General features: G+C 41.3%; 1 protein-coding gene across 2 annotated transcripts; it reads right to left on the bottom strand.

The window, feature by feature from the left end:
* Positions 1-6,284: 6,284 nt before the first annotated feature.
* Positions 6,285-9,488, bottom strand: LENG9 (leukocyte receptor cluster member 9). Of its 2 annotated transcripts, none has more exons than XM_039335150.1 (2): positions 9,005-9,488; positions 6,285-7,830 (listed from the first exon to the last, which is right to left on the bottom strand). In XM_039335150.1, exons 1-2 carry the CDS (start codon positions 9,147-9,149, stop codon positions 6,464-6,466), a joined length of 1,512 nt encoding a protein of 503 aa, XP_039191084.1. In that variant the 5' UTR covers positions 9,150-9,488; the 3' UTR covers positions 6,285-6,463. The 2 variants fall into 2 exon arrangements, with proteins under 2 accessions (XP_039191084.1, XP_039191083.1); XM_039335149.1 differs by having other exon boundaries at positions 6,285-7,974; positions 9,005-9,485.
* Between the last annotated feature and the right edge of the window lie 7,764 nt (positions 9,489-17,252).

Genomic DNA, 17,252 nt, shown 5'->3' with positions numbered 1-17,252 from the left:
CCATCTGCCTCAGTGTGGTGGTGTTCAAAGTCTAGCAGAGGTTGTGGGCAGCAGTGATGAGCAACAAACTTTTTTGTCAGTGCAATCTAATACTCTAAAGCAGGGGTGTCAAACTGCCAGCTTGTGGGCCGGACACATCACGTGGAAGCCATGCCCACCCCATTGCCGGCAATGGCAAAATCGGCCCGATACGTTGCGTGACGTCACGTGATGTTGCGAGTTTGACATGCCTGCTCTAAAGGGTGACCATTGTTTATTTCTGCTTATACAGGTGATTCTTGACTGGTGAGCTAGGAACCAGTCAAGGTTGTGACAGACCTGTCTGGGAGCTACTTAGGACCAGATTTGAAGTTCTGATGTCCCTCAAGGTCACATGACTAAACTTTGGGTGCTTAGCAGCTAGACCATTTATGATTGGTTGCAGCATTCCAGTCACATGACTATTCTATGTCTTTAACAAAAAAAACGGCATCTGCTTCCAGTTTTCGATAAAACCATTGGTTCATTTAACAACTGCTGCAAAAAATGTCGGTCATGTGACCCAGCGGTCCCCAATCTTTCTAGCTCTGCAGACCGGTGACAGGATGGTTTCGCGTATGCGTGCACCACTTACACAAATGAAATACCCAGCCGCAGACCAGGGGTTGGGGACTGTTTACGTGACCAACCCGTTTACAATCATCACAACTTGCAACCATGATGGGCAGACCCCATTACCATCATAAATGAAGGATTATTTGAATTACAAGTTTTGTCTTTTCCCCAGCCTTCCACATTTCAGCTACTGGCAACGGGGGTAAAGGTGTTACATATTTGTATCACTGGTTTGTACCGGTAGTCTCGTCTGTGGCTGTCTCATGGGAGAGGAATGTTTTAAGTTCCAGCTGGACTACTTTTTCCAGCAGATAAATTTCAGACTTACTGATGCTGCAGGAATGGATAACATTAGTGCAGTGCTTCTGCAGTTATTTCAAATAAAGATGCAGAAGCTAGATGTTCAATTGGATTCTGCTAGTTTCTGCTAAAGCTAAATCCCTTTAGTATTCACTAAATATTTTTTTATATTTATTGGAGAAGATTGATGAGTTAACATGGTACATTAGCTCTGGTTTGGTTTCCAGAATATCACCAATTAGAGTTACTGACAACGTTACTACAGATAGCTACATCTTCTGATGTGGAGTGGTCTTACTAAGAGAAGGAGGTATATAACAAGTGCTCAGATGGGGCAGTTATTTCCAAAGTATAAATAAGAGTGGTAAGTAACCTGTGGGTAGTATGTGGCTAACCAGCACACTATCTGTGGTCCCCCAGAGGAAATATGGCTGGAACATTAGAATATTAATTCTCAGCTGGAGGTCTTGGCATAGACTTGAGATCTTGAGGCATCTGTTGTCAATCTAAATATCAGTATTTCTCTCCCCCTCCCCTCCAGGTTAGGGAGTCCTCATTGCTTTTTCTGGCAATGGCAGCACCAAACTGGAGCTTCTAGATATGGTGTGAAGCCAAAGCACCGTCTGGAGAAAGCTTAATACCAGCTAAGAGGATTATGTCTTAATTTTTTAATCTACAGGGCAAACTAGCATCTTGTCTGAGATAGAAGACCTGGAAACACCCTTCCAGATTTGAGGGTGGATATGTGTTGCATGCCCAAATGTTAATATACAGTGGGGCAAAAAAGTATTTAGTCAGCCACCAATTGTGCAAGTTCTCCCACTTAAAAAGATGAGAGTGGCCTGTAATTGTCATCATAGGTAGACCTCAACTATGAGAGACAAACTGAGAAAACAAATCCAGACAATCACATTGTCTGATTTGGAAAGAATTTATTTGCAAATTATGGTAGAAAATAAGTATTTGGTCACCTACAAACAAGCAAGATTTCTGGCTCTCACAGACCTGTAACTTCTTCTTTAAGAGTGTCCTCCACTCATTACCTGTATTAATGGCACCTGTTTGAACTTGTTACCAGTATAAAAGACATCTGTCCACAACCTCAAACAGTCACACTCCAAACTCCACTATGGTGAAGACCAAAGAGCTGTCAAAGGACACCAGAAACAAAATTGGAGACCTGCACCAGGCTGGGAAGACTGAATCTGCAATAGGCAAGCAGCATGATGTGAAGAAATCAACTGTGGGAGCAATAATTAGAAAATGGAAGACATACAAGACCACTGATAATCTCCCTCGATCTGGGGCTCCACGCAAGATCTCACCCTGTGGGGTCAACATGATCACAAGAACGGTGAGCAAAAATCCCAGAACCACACGGGGGGACCTAGTGAATGACCTGCAGAGAGCTGGGACCAACATAACAAAGGCAACCACACTACGCTGCCAGGGACTCAGATCCTGCAGTGCCAGATGTGTCCCCCTGATTAAGCCAGTACATGTCCGGGCCCGTCTGAAGTTTGCTAGAGAGCATTTGGATGATCCAGAAGAGGATTGGGAGAATGTCCTATGGTCAGATGAAACCAAAGTAGAACTGTTTGGTAGAAACACAACTTGTTGTGTTTGGAGGAGAGAGAATGCTGAGTTGCATCCAAAGAACACAATACCTACTGTGAAGCATGGGGGTGACAACATCATGCTTTGGGGCTGTTTCTCTGCAAAGGGACCAGGACGACTGATCCATGTACAGGAAAGAATGAATGGGGCCATGTATCGTGAGATTTTGAGTGCAAACCTCCTCCCATCAGCAAGGGCATTGAAGAGGAAAAGTGGCTGGGTCTTTCAGCATGACAATGATCCCAAACACACCGCCCAGGCAACGAAGGAGTGGCTTCGTAAGAAGCATTTCAAGGTCCTGGAGTGACCTAGCCAGTCTCCAGATCTCAACCCCATAGAAAACCTTTGGAGGGAGTTGAAAGTCCGTGTTGCCCAGCGACAGCCCCAAAATATCACTGCTCTAGAGGAGATCTGCATGGAGGAATGGGCCAACATACCAGCAACAACGTGTGCCAACTTTGTGAAGACTTACAGAAAAAGTTTGATCTCTGTCATTGCCAACAAAGGATATATAACAAAGTATTGAGATGAACTTTTTTTTTTTATTAAAAAGTTTTATAAATTTTACAAAAAGAACAAAACAATACAAAAACAAAAAACAACATATACAAAGAAAAAAAACTAAACATTACACAACAAAACCCCCCTTCCCCCACCCCCACCCAAACACCCCCCCTTCCCCCTCCTGAGCTTCCCAGAGCAGGATATAGGCTTAATTAAAAAACAGTTAAAAAATTATATTTATAGAAAGAAAGAATATATATATATATAACATTAACATATATATGTATATATATAAAAATAAAAATTATGAAAAAGCTATATGATATTTTTTTATATCCAATTTAAATTGTATGAATTTTATCCATTTATCCCAAACAGCAAGAAATTTCTCTTGCGTTTGTTCCTTTAAAAAAGCCGAAATCATTGCCATTTCCGCCAAATAAGACACTTTAAGAAACCATTCCTGCAATGTAGGCAAAGATTCCTTCTTCCAATATTGTCCCACCAACAGCCTCGCGGCTGTAATCAAATTTCACATCAATATAACCTCCTTTGTATCACAATCAGTAACTATACCCAACAAAAATAATTGCGGAGTAAATTTTACCCTCCTTCTAAAAATTCTCTGGATATTCCACCATATCTTGATCCAAAATGCTTTTATCTCTCTGCACGACCACCAAATATGATAATAAGTAGCGTCCATACAACCACCTCTCCACCATTTAGGTTGTAAGTCAGGGACATAAGAGACATTTTTTGTGGATCAAGGTGCCATCTATAAAACATTTTATAAAAATTCTCCCTTAAGTTCTGTGCTTGTGTAAATTTGACATTTCTGACCCAGATGGTTTCCCAGGTGTCCAATGGAACTGGCTCACCAAAGTTCTGCGCCCATCTGATCATACAATCTTTAATTAGTTCCGTTTCTGAATCCAATTCAACTAAAACCCCATAAATCCTCTTAATGTGGGTTTGTCTTTGATCCTTCACTTGCTTAATAAAATTTTCATCTTCTCTAAAAAAACCCACCTTACAATCCACCTTCCATCTATCTACTAATTGCCTATATTGGAACCAAGAATAAATAATATTTTCTTGTGCTAACTCTTCCCGTGATTTTAACTGCCAGTTTTGTCCATCCCATCTAAGTAACTGTCTATAAGACACCATATTCATTTTAACACCTCTTTTTACTCCTTCTATCGCATGCCAAGGTATAGCCCATAATGGTACTTTAAAATCACTTTTATAATATTTTCTCCAAATCCTAAGTAAGGAAATTCTTAGAATATGAGATTTAAAGACCCAATCCATTTTTTTATTAAATATTAAATAGGCATGCCAGCCAAAAAGTAAATCCCATCCCTCTAGATGAAGTATCTCAAAATTTGTCAAATTTACCCAATCACTAATTAATGTTAGAACCACCGCATCATAATATAATTTCAAATTCGGTACCTTGAGTCCACCCCTCTCACGGAAGTCTTGCATAATTTTAAACTTAACCCTTGGCTTTTTCCCTGCCCAAATGAATTTATTAAGGCCTTTCTGCCATTCACTTAGATTAATCTCATTCTTCAAAATCGGTAACATTTGAAACAAAAAGAGAAACTTGGGTAGAATATTCATTTTTATCACTGCAATTCTTCCCATGAGGGATAATTGTAGCTTCTCCCAATTCTTCAAGTCTTTCTGTACCCTAACCCACAACCTTTCATAGTTATTTTTAAATAATTTTGCATTAGAAACAGATAACATCACCCCCAAATATTTTACCTTATTGACAATTTCAAAACCCGTCAAATTAACCAAGGTCTGCTTCTCCTGGCTAGTCATATTTTTAGATAAAATTTTAGTCTTATTAACATTAATCTTAAAACCCGAGACCAAACCATAATAATGAATCAATTGTAATAACTTTACTACAGAATGAGTAGGTTGCGACAAAGTAACCACCAAGTCATCCGCAAAAGCTCTTAACTTGTATTCTTTTTTATTAACTTCTATTCCTTTAATTTCCTGCGACTCTCGAATTTTGATTAACAATATTTCCAATGTTAAAACAAACAACAACGGTGATAATGGACATCCCTGCCTAGTACCTTTCTCTATTGTAAAAACCTCTGACAACCCTCCATTAACAATAAGTTGTGCCGTTTGTTTTTGATATATTACCGTAAGAGCTTGTACTATCTTTTCACCAAAATTCATCTCTTCCATTACTCTTAACATAAAATGCCAATTCAGTTGATTAAAAGCTTTTTCAGCATCTAAAAATATCAGCCCTGCAGGAACTTGGTTGTTCTTATCTAAATATTCTAATAAATTGATAATTTGTCTAACATTATTTTTCATATACCTTCCAGTTATAAACCCAGATTGATCTTTATGCACGAGATGAACTTTTGATATTGACTAAATACTTATTTTCCACCATAATTTGCAAATAAATTCTTTCCAAATCAGACAATGTGATTGTCTGGATTTGTTTTCTCAGTTTGTCTCATAGTGAGGTCTACCTATGATGACAATTACAGGCCTCTCTCATCTTTTTAAGTGGGAGAATTTGCACAATTGGTGGCTGACTAAATACTTTTTTGCCCCACTGTATACATCAAGAGATAGGTGTCTTGACTGAAAACTAAAGTACAGTTCAAAGGCCTTCATTATGACTGGGATAATTTTTTTAACCACTGAAAATTACACATTTAGTTTGATTATACTAAACAAAGCAAAAGCACCTTTCTCTCAACCTTACCCATCAGGACTCTGGATCAGAAATGCTAAACCAGAGCAGAAGAGACTATACTTTAGCTTTCAGTGCCCTTTAAAAAAACACGACAAAACTTAAAAGTACAGGAGACAGCTAGTTACTTTATATTGTTCTACTTTCTCCTCCACCTTTGTAGCATCTTTTTAGCATGTATGCATCAAGGTCTTTTTTTCAGGGTTGGTTAGCATGTTGGATTTATCAGCAGCAGCCTTGGAGTTACAAATATGACATTTGTCTGCAACACCTTAAAGCAGATGTCCTTTCCTATGATCATATGTGGACAGCAATTACACAATTTCAGGAAAAGATGTTGTCCCGTTTTCCTTCATTTCTATTATCAATACAAAGGAGTCTCTAGAGATGCATCATACATAACCCTATCTAAAAGTATCTGAAAAGGGATTGTTAAAAACCTTATGCCTTTATTGTGCATTATTAATCTGTTTAAATCAAATAAGGCAAAAAAATATCATTAGTGTTACCTCAATGCTCCTTTTTTTTTCCGCCACCCCAATTTGATCAACTATTCCATTACAGTTGTAGTTAAAGTGCTCCAAACATGCTGCTGGGGAATTCTGGGAGTTGAAGTCCATACAGCTTCAAGTTGCCCAGCCCTACACAGTCTTTTTCTAAAGAGTAAGATGTTCATTTGGAAAGTATCTCCAGTTAAGTTCAACTTCCTCCATATAAATCCAATTTCAGTATGCTGACGTACACATGATCGGTTCCTTTGCCTTTTCCTACCTCATACAAACCTATGGATTCTACTGCCTGGACTCCTAAGTCCTCCATAGTAGGAGCCCAAGCCGAACCTGATGGGAGCCGTGGCATTCCCTTTCTAGGAGGAACCTTCACAACAGTCAAATGGAACTTCCCTTTGGAGGGAGGGCAAATCACAGTCAAGCCCTTTTTGGTAAAGGCGTCTTCCAGACTTTGAGCCAGGGCTCCCAATTGGGGTGCAGGGTCCGGTGCCAAGTACAAAACCCGTGAATTAAAAGACTCCACATTACGGAAGGAGAGAAGCAAAACGGGGGGCAGCAGTCGCTGAAAACCAGCCTGAAGTTCTTCCAGAGCCATCATCGCTTTGTGGATTTCTTCAGGGCTATCCAAGTGCAGCAAGCAAAGCGTGACATGCAGTGTTGCTCTGGGCACACAGTACGGAGCGAAGTCTGAGTTGACGGCACACAGAGCCTCCTGGAAATGTTTCACAGCTTCCCAGATTTCTGGGCTGGTAATCGGGATAGCTATGAAATGGGTGGGGCGCTCTTTCGGATAGGAGAAGCTCCTCCCTCCCTTCCTTTCCAAATCCACGTTTTCTTTCTCCGCCATCACTGTTTCATTTTCTATTCCGACAGCACAAGCATGTTTGAATTCTTCACAGTTAACAGAGCCGACTGCCTCCCCCTCCTTTTCTTTGCTGGCCACATTTCCTTCTTGGTTGAAGGACATGTCTTCAACCAACTCCAAATTATCCCCGGCTTCCCCCAAAGCCATCGCTAACTTCTGTCCATCACCTGTCCCGTTCAACTCTTTCTCTTTGGGTGAATTCCCATCTACCTCTTCTTCAACTTGGAGGCTATTTGGAAGACCCGATATTTGCTTCACGGCTTGGGCATCTTCTTCCTTCATCACTTCTAAGATGGTTTTCCCACTTCCTGTGGATCCAAAAACGTCATCGGTGCGACTGACTTTGTCCCAAACCACACGGTCTCTATATTTAAAATAATGGATCCTATGTTTTGGGATAGCCAGTACACCAGGACCAACTGAAGCTAGATCCTCCCACGAGAAAGAAATAAAAGGTTCTTCTAAGATCCCCAAGAACCGGTCAAGGTAGCCGATAGAGAACTGCTCAGCAGGTACCTGTGTATCCCAGAGGAGTCGGGAAATTACATCCTCAGCTGTTTTCATGGCAGGTTTCTTCCCTTCTGTGAGCTGCAAGGAAGGAACATGGAGAGGTCCAGAATCTTTTAAATGAACCTCACCAGCATCACCGGGATGATAGTTTTGGCAGCGGGCACCAAAACGGCAGCGTCCCTCTAAGAAAAAACGACAGGGAGGGTTGATATTAGGAGAGGACTCGTTGGTAAAGGATGAGTCTGGCTCTTCTGATGGTTCCAGAAGACTGTCAGAAGAGTGGTCAGTGAAGTCCTTTCCAGAGGAGGCAGCCAATTCATCCATCACTGAATGGGAGAAAGAATTAAAATCAGAAGAACAAAGGCTGGCTACATCCAGTTTCACTTGCTATCCCAGGGACAGTTCATAGCAGCAGAGAAATTATGGGATGAGTGGGGTTGTTGAGTTGAGCAACTCACATTAAGGGCAAACGTAATGGCTCTAGTCTAGGCAATGTGATGATGAATCGTGAACCAGGAAAATGACATAAAATCCAAATTCAGATGTGTGCCAATCTTCTCCCATGGAGACGCTTATTGAATATGCTACAGTAATGGACATCAGTGAATGATTCTGCTCTGTTAATGTCTCAGATTAAAGCCTCCCAATTCAAGGCCCTCTTCTTTATCAAAGATGCTGGGTTTTCAGAGATTTGGAAACCGAGGCCTTAACCTCCACTGCTAATTGTCATCTGTACAATATGTCCACACGTCACAGCTTTTCAACCACCTTGATGAAACTCAAATTTATTTTTTTTTTAACGTGGGCATAAAGACACCGTAGTAGACAAAGTACTTTGATAGTCACTGTTTTCCCTCAAGTCCCAATGTTTTTCAACCTCGGCATAAGATGTGCAGGCTTCAATTCCCAGATCTGAAATCAGTACATTTTAGAGTAGCTGAGGTGATAAACAAAGCATGGAACACCAGAGTTCAGGTAACACAACAAATTTCTAAACCAAAATTTAATTAATTTTGACAAAAGTATCCAGTCCACCGTTCCTGTACTTCATCACATTTGCAATCTTTTATGTTTTATTGTGTCTTCTTTGATTGTTGTGAACCACTCAGAGTCGAGCAAGCATTTAAGTTTGATAAAGGATAATTATTATTAGAGGAAACTGAGCTCATTTTTTAAGTCACTTTGCCGGTCACTCTCGCCCACACACCCACGACGTGTGAATACCGATACGGAGCTACTGGGCTCGGGATGCCTGGATTATTTTAGCTCCTCGCACTTTTTAAAAATCAAAAGCAGCAGGGAGGGGAAAGGGGGGGGGGTCAGAAAGTGGACCGAGTTAGGGGAGAAATCTCCTACCTTTCCCCGATCTCCCACAGACGCTTCCGGGTCTGAGTTTCGGCGAAACCCGGAGTGACCGCTCCCCTCCGCCGCCTCTGATTTCCTCGTCCCGTTTCTCGTAAGTGGAAAACAAGGAAGGAACTCGCAAACAACTGAAAAGCATTGTGGGGGTATTCACGAATTGGGCCCATTTTCACGTCAAAGCCAGCAGAGGGCAATGCTCCACCAGCTCAACTCAGACCTTATTTGCAATCGATCACTGCCTTGGACTAGCTTCGCAAAGCAAAGGGGAAAAGCGTTAGGGACCTTTTTGGCAGATATATAGACGTGCCTGATGAACTTGGTTCTGCCCTGGGTGTTATTTGGTTATTATTTATTTGATTTTTATCCTGACTTTATTGCTTTATAACTCAAGGTGGCAAGCATACTTAACTTCAGGCTGGAAGTTAAAACATAAGGAACGGTTGCTGGAATTGGGTATGTTTAGTTTAATGAAGAGAAGGACCAGGGGGGACATGATAGCTGTCTTCCAATATCTCAGGGGCTGCCACAAAGAAGAGGGAGTCAAGCTATTCTCCACAGCCCTTGAAGGCAGGACAAGAGGCAACGGATGGACACTAACCAAGGAGAGAAGCAACCTAGAACTAAGGAGAAACTTCCTGACAGTTAGAACAATTAACCAGTGGAACAACCTGCCTCCAGAAGTGGTGAATGCTCCAACACTGGAAGTTTTTAAGAAGAGACTGGACAGCCATTTGTCTGAAATGGTATAAGGTCTCCTGCCTAAGCAGGGTGTTGGACTAGATGACCTCCAAGGTCCCTTCCAACATCATCATCATCATCATCATCATCATTATTATTATTATTATTGTTATTGATCATTGCACAGTCAGCCAGATGTTCAGACTGGATTTGGCATTTTTGTCTACTTATCCTTACCAAGGACCTGGGATAGGCAGATGTTTGATGGTATTACAGATATCGTCGCAGAATGGAGGCAGTTCCTATTATTATTATTACTATTACTATTATTATTATTATTTCCTCTTTCTGTTTTCCCCACAACTCTGTGAGGTGGGTTGGACTGAGAGAGAGCCACTGGCCCAAAGTCACCCAGCTGCTTAAGATGGGACTAGAACTCACTATCTCCTGGTTCTAGGCCAGCACCTTAACCTCTAGACCAGGCATGTCAAACTCGTGACATAACGTGTCACTTTTCCCCCATTGCTGCAGTTTTGGTGTGACGCACCTGGCCTCCGGGCCAGCAGTTTAACATGCCTGCTTTAGACCAAACTGATTATCCTGAACAGACTGTTCAAAGTTACAATGGCACTGAAAAAAGTGATTTATCACCGTTTTTCACACTTATGACCATTGCAGCATCACCATGGTCACATGATCAAAGTTTGGATGCTTGACAACTGGCATGTATTTATGACAGTTGCAGTGTCCTGCAATCGTGATCACAAAGTCAATGGGGAAGCCAGATTCACTTAACAACTGTGTTGCTAACTTAACTGCAGTGATTCATTTAACAATTGTGGCAAGAAAGGTCATAAAATGGTGCAAAAGTCATTTAATAGCTGCCTTGCTTAGCAATACAAATTTGGATCTCAGTTGTGATTGTAAATTGAGGACTACCTAAATCAGACAATCTTGTAAGAATTTCTGAGTAGATTGTTCCCAAACAGCCTTTATTTCTTCTATAGTCAAATAATATTGTTCCATTGTATTAATGAGACTCTTCTCCTTTAATTGCATCTGTTAGTTCTCTCTGGTTTCCTCTAGTCATCCTTCAAACCCTCTGTTATCATCTGTTTATTTAACAAACACTCCCTGGGGAGTATTTCTTACAATTAATTTCAAAATTTTCACATACTCCTTTATAAAATTTTAAACAATCCCCAGGAAATGTTTTTTTCACATCAGTCTACCCCATTAACTTTCCAAAATCAACATTCTTTTGCTGTTTTCAAAACTTTTGCTTCTTAGGCCTTAAACATGCATAGAAGTTCTTTCAACTGTTGAAAAATGGAGCTTCTTCTGTTGTAATAAAACATCTAGAACAGTATTGTTCAAACTTTGCAACTTTAAGACCCACGTCCTTGGAATTTCAGGTATGGATTTCAGAGACAATTAAGAACTCAAAGTAGCTCTTAATGTTATGCTTCTAGGTCAGTAGGAGAAAAGTGGGTCACCCTCTCCTTTACTGTTGATTAGCTAGGATCACTTCCCTACCATGTGCCTGCCACAATGCCTTGGATTGCAGCTCCCATAATCCTTACATACATGATTATGAAATTGCAATGGCCTTTCCCTCTGGAGGGTAACAGATTGAGGTAGACAAGTCTAGAACCCCCCCTTTTCTACCTCCTTAGCTTCCGTTGTATCCTTTTGATCTGGATTAGCCGTTGAATGCTTTTGATCTGGATTGTTTACAGCCTAGAAATTCAATGGCCAAAACAAGGAAATACATGTGTGCAAACCAACAAAATCAGAGAAGCAACCTAGAACTAAGGAGAAACTTCCTGACAGTGAGAACAATTAATCAGTGGAACAGCTTGCCCCCAGAAGCAGTAAATGCTCCAACACTGGAAGTTTTTAAGAAGAGACTGGACAGCCATTTGTCCGAAATGGTGTAAGGTTTCCTGCCCGAGCAGGGGGTTGGACTAGATGACCTCCAAGGTCCCTTCCAACTTTACTGCTATTATTATTATTATAAAAAGCAGATTCAATATTCCCCCGTTACCATGGGCATAATTATGCATGCATTACGATATTGTTAAATCTCCTTTCTACTAGTTTAGATGACATTTATTAAAATAATGTGTTTGAAGAATTGCAGCTCATTTTAGGGAGATTATGGAGTGGCTAGATCAATGTCTACAAATCCTGCATCAGTCTAGTTCAGTGTTTCTCAACTTTGGCAACATGAAAATCTGTGGACGTCCACCCCCAGAATTCCCCAGCCAGCATCACCATTCAGAGTCATTGATTGAGATGCATGACTGTAGAAATTGAATAACAGAATGGATAAATAAATATGCTGACTGGGGAACTCTGGGACTTGAAGTTCACAGGTCTTCAAATTGCCAAGGCTGAGAAACACTAGTCTAGCCTCAACACAGCTTAGGCTTACAAAAACTTTTGCTTTTTAATAAAAATGTGTTAATTGGAAAAGGTGTTACTAGATTCTTCCTGATTTTTGTTGCTACTACAGGTAGTCTTTGACCATGTGCTTCGTGACAAAGTTACAAGGGCACTGAAAAAAATCACTTATGATAATTTTTCACACTTACAACCGTTGCAAGCATCTCCATGGTCACGTGATCAGAATTCAGAAGCTTGACAACTGACTCATGTTTGCAATGTTCTGGGGTTATGTGATCATTTTTCCTAACAAGCAAAGTCAATGGGGAAGCCAGATTCACTTAATAACCGTGTTTCTAATTTAACAACTGCAGTGATTCACTTAACATATGTGGCAAGAAAAATTGTGAAATGAGGCAAAAATCACTTAACAAGTCTTGCTTAGCAACAGAAATTTTAGGCCCAGTTGTGGTGATAAGTGGAGGACTACCTGCATGGCTCTCCTAGAACTAGTACAAGTGGGAAGCCACCATAGCTAGCAATATTGTGTTTGATCATAGGGAACAGTCCTCCCAAGATCCTCTTAACTTTTTTCAGCCTTCATTATTGAAATCTTGGGTTATTGAACCTTTGAATGAAGGCAGGGGAGGAGGCACCATAGGGGTAGCTGAGTCACAAACCCTCCCCACACAATGATCTGTAGATGGCTGTCTCCTTCACCCCCAACTTTTGGGAAAGTTTCCCCCATAAATGAAACAGGCTGTTTTTCTAGAGAGGAGGTTGCATATTTTTCATCAAAATGTTTCAACAAAACTTGGACCCTTCATTGTTGGAATGGGAGAAGATTTGTCTCCTGTCAGCCAACCCACAGATGGTGTGTTTCACAGGTTGCCTTTGTAATGGTTTCCTTCATCTTGTCAGGCCTGGCCTGTGTCAGTGAGTCCCCCCTCCCACTCTCCAGCTGCCCTGTTTATCCTCCAACAGGAAATTCACAGCTGGAATTGACCCGCAAACGGAGGCACCAGAACTCCAGCTAAGGCTCCAGAGACACGTTGCAGCTGGAGATGGGGAAGGCAGCCTAATCAGCCAACATTTTTTTCTTTCTGATCTGATCCCTGTTGTTGTGGGAATGGGGTGGAGGGGAAACCCAAGCCTTGATTGGTGACAAATGCTGAAGGTTGGTTAAAAACCCATCTCCTCCTCCCTAAAACTGTCATCCAGCCTGCTTCTCAAAGTTCTCACACCAGAATATCTACTGAGTGTGGTCATCAGAATCCAAAAATGTGTAGTCAAAAGTCAAAATAAAAAGATAGTGGCCAGTGTGGGTCCACTGTAGGTGCAACACAAAAAACCCCAGGAAGTTTCAATTAAACTCCAATTAAATTGCTTCTTTCATTTACTTTGTAGTTAATTTTAACGTTTTAATTTGAATGCCCAATATTTTAATGTTTTTAAAACCACAACTTAGCTGTGGTGGCACAGTGGTTGGAATGCCGTATTGCAGCCTAACTCTGCCCACTGCCAGAAGTTCGATCTCGACTGGCTCAAGGTTGACTCAGCCGTCCATCCTTCCGAGGTTGGCAAAATGAGGACCCAGATTGTTGGGGGCAATAGGCTGATTCTATAAAAAAACTGTGAAGCCATGTATAAGTCTAAGTGCTATTGCTATTCTTTAATTGCTTTGTATCATTGTTTATGACACTGTAAGCTATTCAGAGTTGCTTGATAGTGAGATGGATGGCATATGAATTTAATAAATAAATAAACCATTGAGCCTGCCATTTTGACTTTTTTGACCATGTCCATAAATATTCCTGTCTCACTTACTTATTGGGAAGGGAAACTTTGTTAAGGAATGAAAGCAGCATCCTGCTGGATCACAGCGCAGCCATTCTGGTACAGCTGGCTAACGAAAAGAAGCTGGAATGTGAATGTAATTGCTACTTCCTGCTTGTGGTCCCTGAAAATTAATGTTTGATCCTGAAGGTTATCTACAGCCATTGTGGCTAAGAGTTATGGCCTGATTCAGCCAATGCAAGCTCAGTAAATGAATCCAGATATTAATACCCACTAGAGCTATGAGGGGTCCTTTTCATCCAGGGTGTTCCCATACCCATCCTAGTATAGAGAGAAGAGATTCACAAAATATTGCAGTGTTCCTCAACCATGACCATTTTAAGATGTGTGGGCTTCAATTCCCAGAATTCCCCAGCCAGCCATGCTGGCTGTGGAATTCTGGGAGTTGAAGTCCACATGTCTTAAAGTGGCCAAGGTTGAGAAACACTGGTAATAGTGTATTGTGGGTATTATTAAGGTGACCAACCGTCCTCCTTTAGGGAGGACAGTCCTCCTTTTGTAAGTTCTGTCCTCCCTCAAAAAGTGTCCTCCTTCATGTCCTTCTTTTCGATATTTGAAGACTAATCTGCAGGGCTTTTTTTTTTTCCTCATAGAATGCTCAGAACGGCGTTCCGGCACCTTTTTTTGATGTTTTTTTTTCAACTTTTGCATGAGCTGTGCTACTCCCTCTATTGGCTTTCGAAAGCCAATAGGAATTGCTGCTGAGCGCGCCAAAGCACCCGGCTGGCAAACTTTGCACATGCAAGTTGTCTGTATTATTGTTGCAATGAATAAAATGTTTCTTTTATTTACGATATTTTTTTCAATTTATTTGTGTCCTCCTTTTTATTGTAAAAAAGTTGGTCACCTTAGTATTCTGTGTCAATTTTTTAGCCACTTTCTCCTATTCTCCTCTCTTCTATATTCTTCCACTCTCCCTTCACCCCCAATATTCAGCTGGATCCAAAGAGTACTATTCATCTCCCTCCAATACGTCTGCTTTGCAACTCCTTGCATTCCTCCTGACTTTGTGCTTACCACTCACATGTTGGTATTCTGCATCTGACCCTCGGAAATGGAGGAAATGCTTTGCAAATGACAAGCAGCTACGGGGAGGGCTGGGCCCAGCCACAGGAAGCATGAGGCCTTAAGACTGGGTGTGTGACACCAGCCTGTCCCTCAGTCCAGGCACAGCTAGAAAGTCCATAGTGCTGAGCCGATCAGGTGAGGCAAAAACTTCCCCTCTATCGCAAACCCTTTGCATTTGTGTACCAGGTTAAATATGAACCCATCCTGAAGAAAAGGCCCAGCATTATGATATGGCTGCAGGTCTGATTACTGGTATCCCCAGCTGGCATTTTGATAGGATTAGAAAGCAAGCAATAAAAGGAGTGTGGGTGATACCCAGAATAACTACCAGGTATCAGGACAGACAATTATGACCTTGCTGATTCAACTTTAGCCAAAATTAACCTTCCCTTCCCTTGGGCCTGCTGGCTTCGTCAGAACCAGTTTCTGAATGCCAGAAACACCAACGCAATGGGTTCAACTTGTCTGCCCTACACATTTTTATTAATTAGAACTTTAACCTGCCTTTATTACTTTAAAAGTAACTCAAGGCAGCCAACATATCTACTTCTTCCTCCTGCTATTTTCCCACAACACCTTGTGAGGTGGGTTGGGCTGAAAGAGGACTAGCCCAGGGATAGGCAACCTTGGCTCTTTTATGACTCATGAACTTTAACTCCCAGAATTCCTGAGCCAGCCGAGTTGAAGTCCACAAGTCATAAAAGAGCCAAGGTTGCCTACCCCTGGACTAGCCCAAAGCCAGCTTTCATATCTAAGACAGAACTAGAACTCACCGTCTCCTGGCGATTGGCCCAAAGTCACCCAACCAGCTTTCATGCCTAAGGCTGAACTAGAACTCACATTGTCCTATTGATTGACCCAGCTGCCCAGTTGGCTTTAATGGCTAATGCAGGACTAGAACTCGGTTTCTAGGCCAGCGCTAACATCATAACAGTCTTCAGAAAAAGACAACTGCCTGTCTGCTTTTTTTCTCTTCGTGCTCCCCACCCAGGGTTTTCTCTCCTGCAGCTCTCTCTCTCTCTTTCTCTTTGGGTCATAAAATAAATCTGTTTTACAGCCAATGTTGGGCCATGTTTAGACGAGTTTCTGGCAAGTATCCAGTCATAGTACTAGGAAGGACAGTGACTCAGTGACAGAAGCTTTGAAGATGCTTTGATCACATTCCTGGTCAAAAAGTCAACCCATCTATCCAGTTATTTACGGAGCCAATAGGAAAAACGGTAGAATGCTGGACATTAGATTATGTTCAATAGGAGCAGAGAATTTTTTTGATAACAAGCTACCATATTCAGATTTTTTTTTTTTTAATGGCAACTCCCACTGCTAAGATTGCCTACAGAGAAATCTCTGTTTTACTTTTTTGTTGTTCAACTAAAATGGAAATGGGATACAGCAAGATCTACTGCCCTTGTGAAGAGATGCCCGTGGGGAGGAATCACATTAGTTGATCGAAGTCAGGGATGGATCAGGAGCAGCAGGTGCAATTTCCATAAAAATGGCTGATTCCAAAAGTTTGTTCAGTACGAGCAGTCCTCAACTTGTTGTTAAGCAAGACAGCTGTTAAAGTGAATTTGGCCCCATTTTATGACCTTTCTTGCCACAGTTGTTAAGTGAATCACTGCAGTTGTTAAATCAGTAACACGGTTGTTAAGTAAATCTGGCTTCCCCACTGACTTTGTTTGCCAGACGATTACATGACCCTGGGACACTGCAAATGTCAGTTGCCAAGTTTTGATCACGTGACCATGGGGATGCTGCAATAGTTGTGAGTGTGAAAAATGATCGTAAGTCACTTTTTTCAGTAGTGTTGTAACTCTCAGTGGTCACTAAATGAACTGTTGTAAATTGAAGACGACCTATATAATGATTACTGGTATGTATACAAGAGAGAGAAGGAAAGGAAGCCAAAGTCAAGAAGATCTGTAGAATGCTGATCAAGATTTCAAAATATCTTGCTTGTTTTGGGTTTAATATACCTTGACTTAAAGTACTGCTTTACAGGTAGTCCTCAGCTTACAATAATTTAGTGTGTTTAGTGAGAGTTTGAAGTTGCAATGGCACTGAAAAAAAGTGACTTGTGACTGTTTTTCACACATACAACTATTGCAACAACCCCATGGTCATGTGATTAAAATTTGGACACTTGGCAATTGACTCATATTTATGATGGTTGCAGTGTCCCGGGGTCATGTGATCACCTTTTGCAACCTTCTCACAAGCAAAGTCAATGGGGAAGCCAGAATCACTTAAT

Source organism: Crotalus tigris, unplaced genomic scaffold, assembly GCF_016545835.1.
Source record: "Crotalus tigris isolate CLP2741 ecotype Arizona unplaced genomic scaffold, ASM1654583v1 scf7180000017639.5415321, whole genome shotgun sequence".
Taxonomy (NCBI): domain Eukaryota; kingdom Metazoa; phylum Chordata; class Lepidosauria; order Squamata; family Viperidae; genus Crotalus; species Crotalus tigris.
The sequence above is the reverse complement of the archived record's forward strand: the minus strand, read 5'-3'. Positions and strand labels throughout refer to the sequence as shown.

Bases quoted from the DNA above. Each gene is read 5' to 3' on its own strand.
- LENG9 (XM_039335149.1), bottom strand. From the start codon at position 9,149: ATGCTTTTCAGTTGTTTGCGAGTTCCTTCCTTGTTTTCCACTTACGAG. The intron at 7,975-9,004 runs GTAGGAGATTTC...TCTCCCATTCAG, and splicing joins CTGTGGGAGATCGGGGAAAG to TGATGGATGAATTGGCTGCC.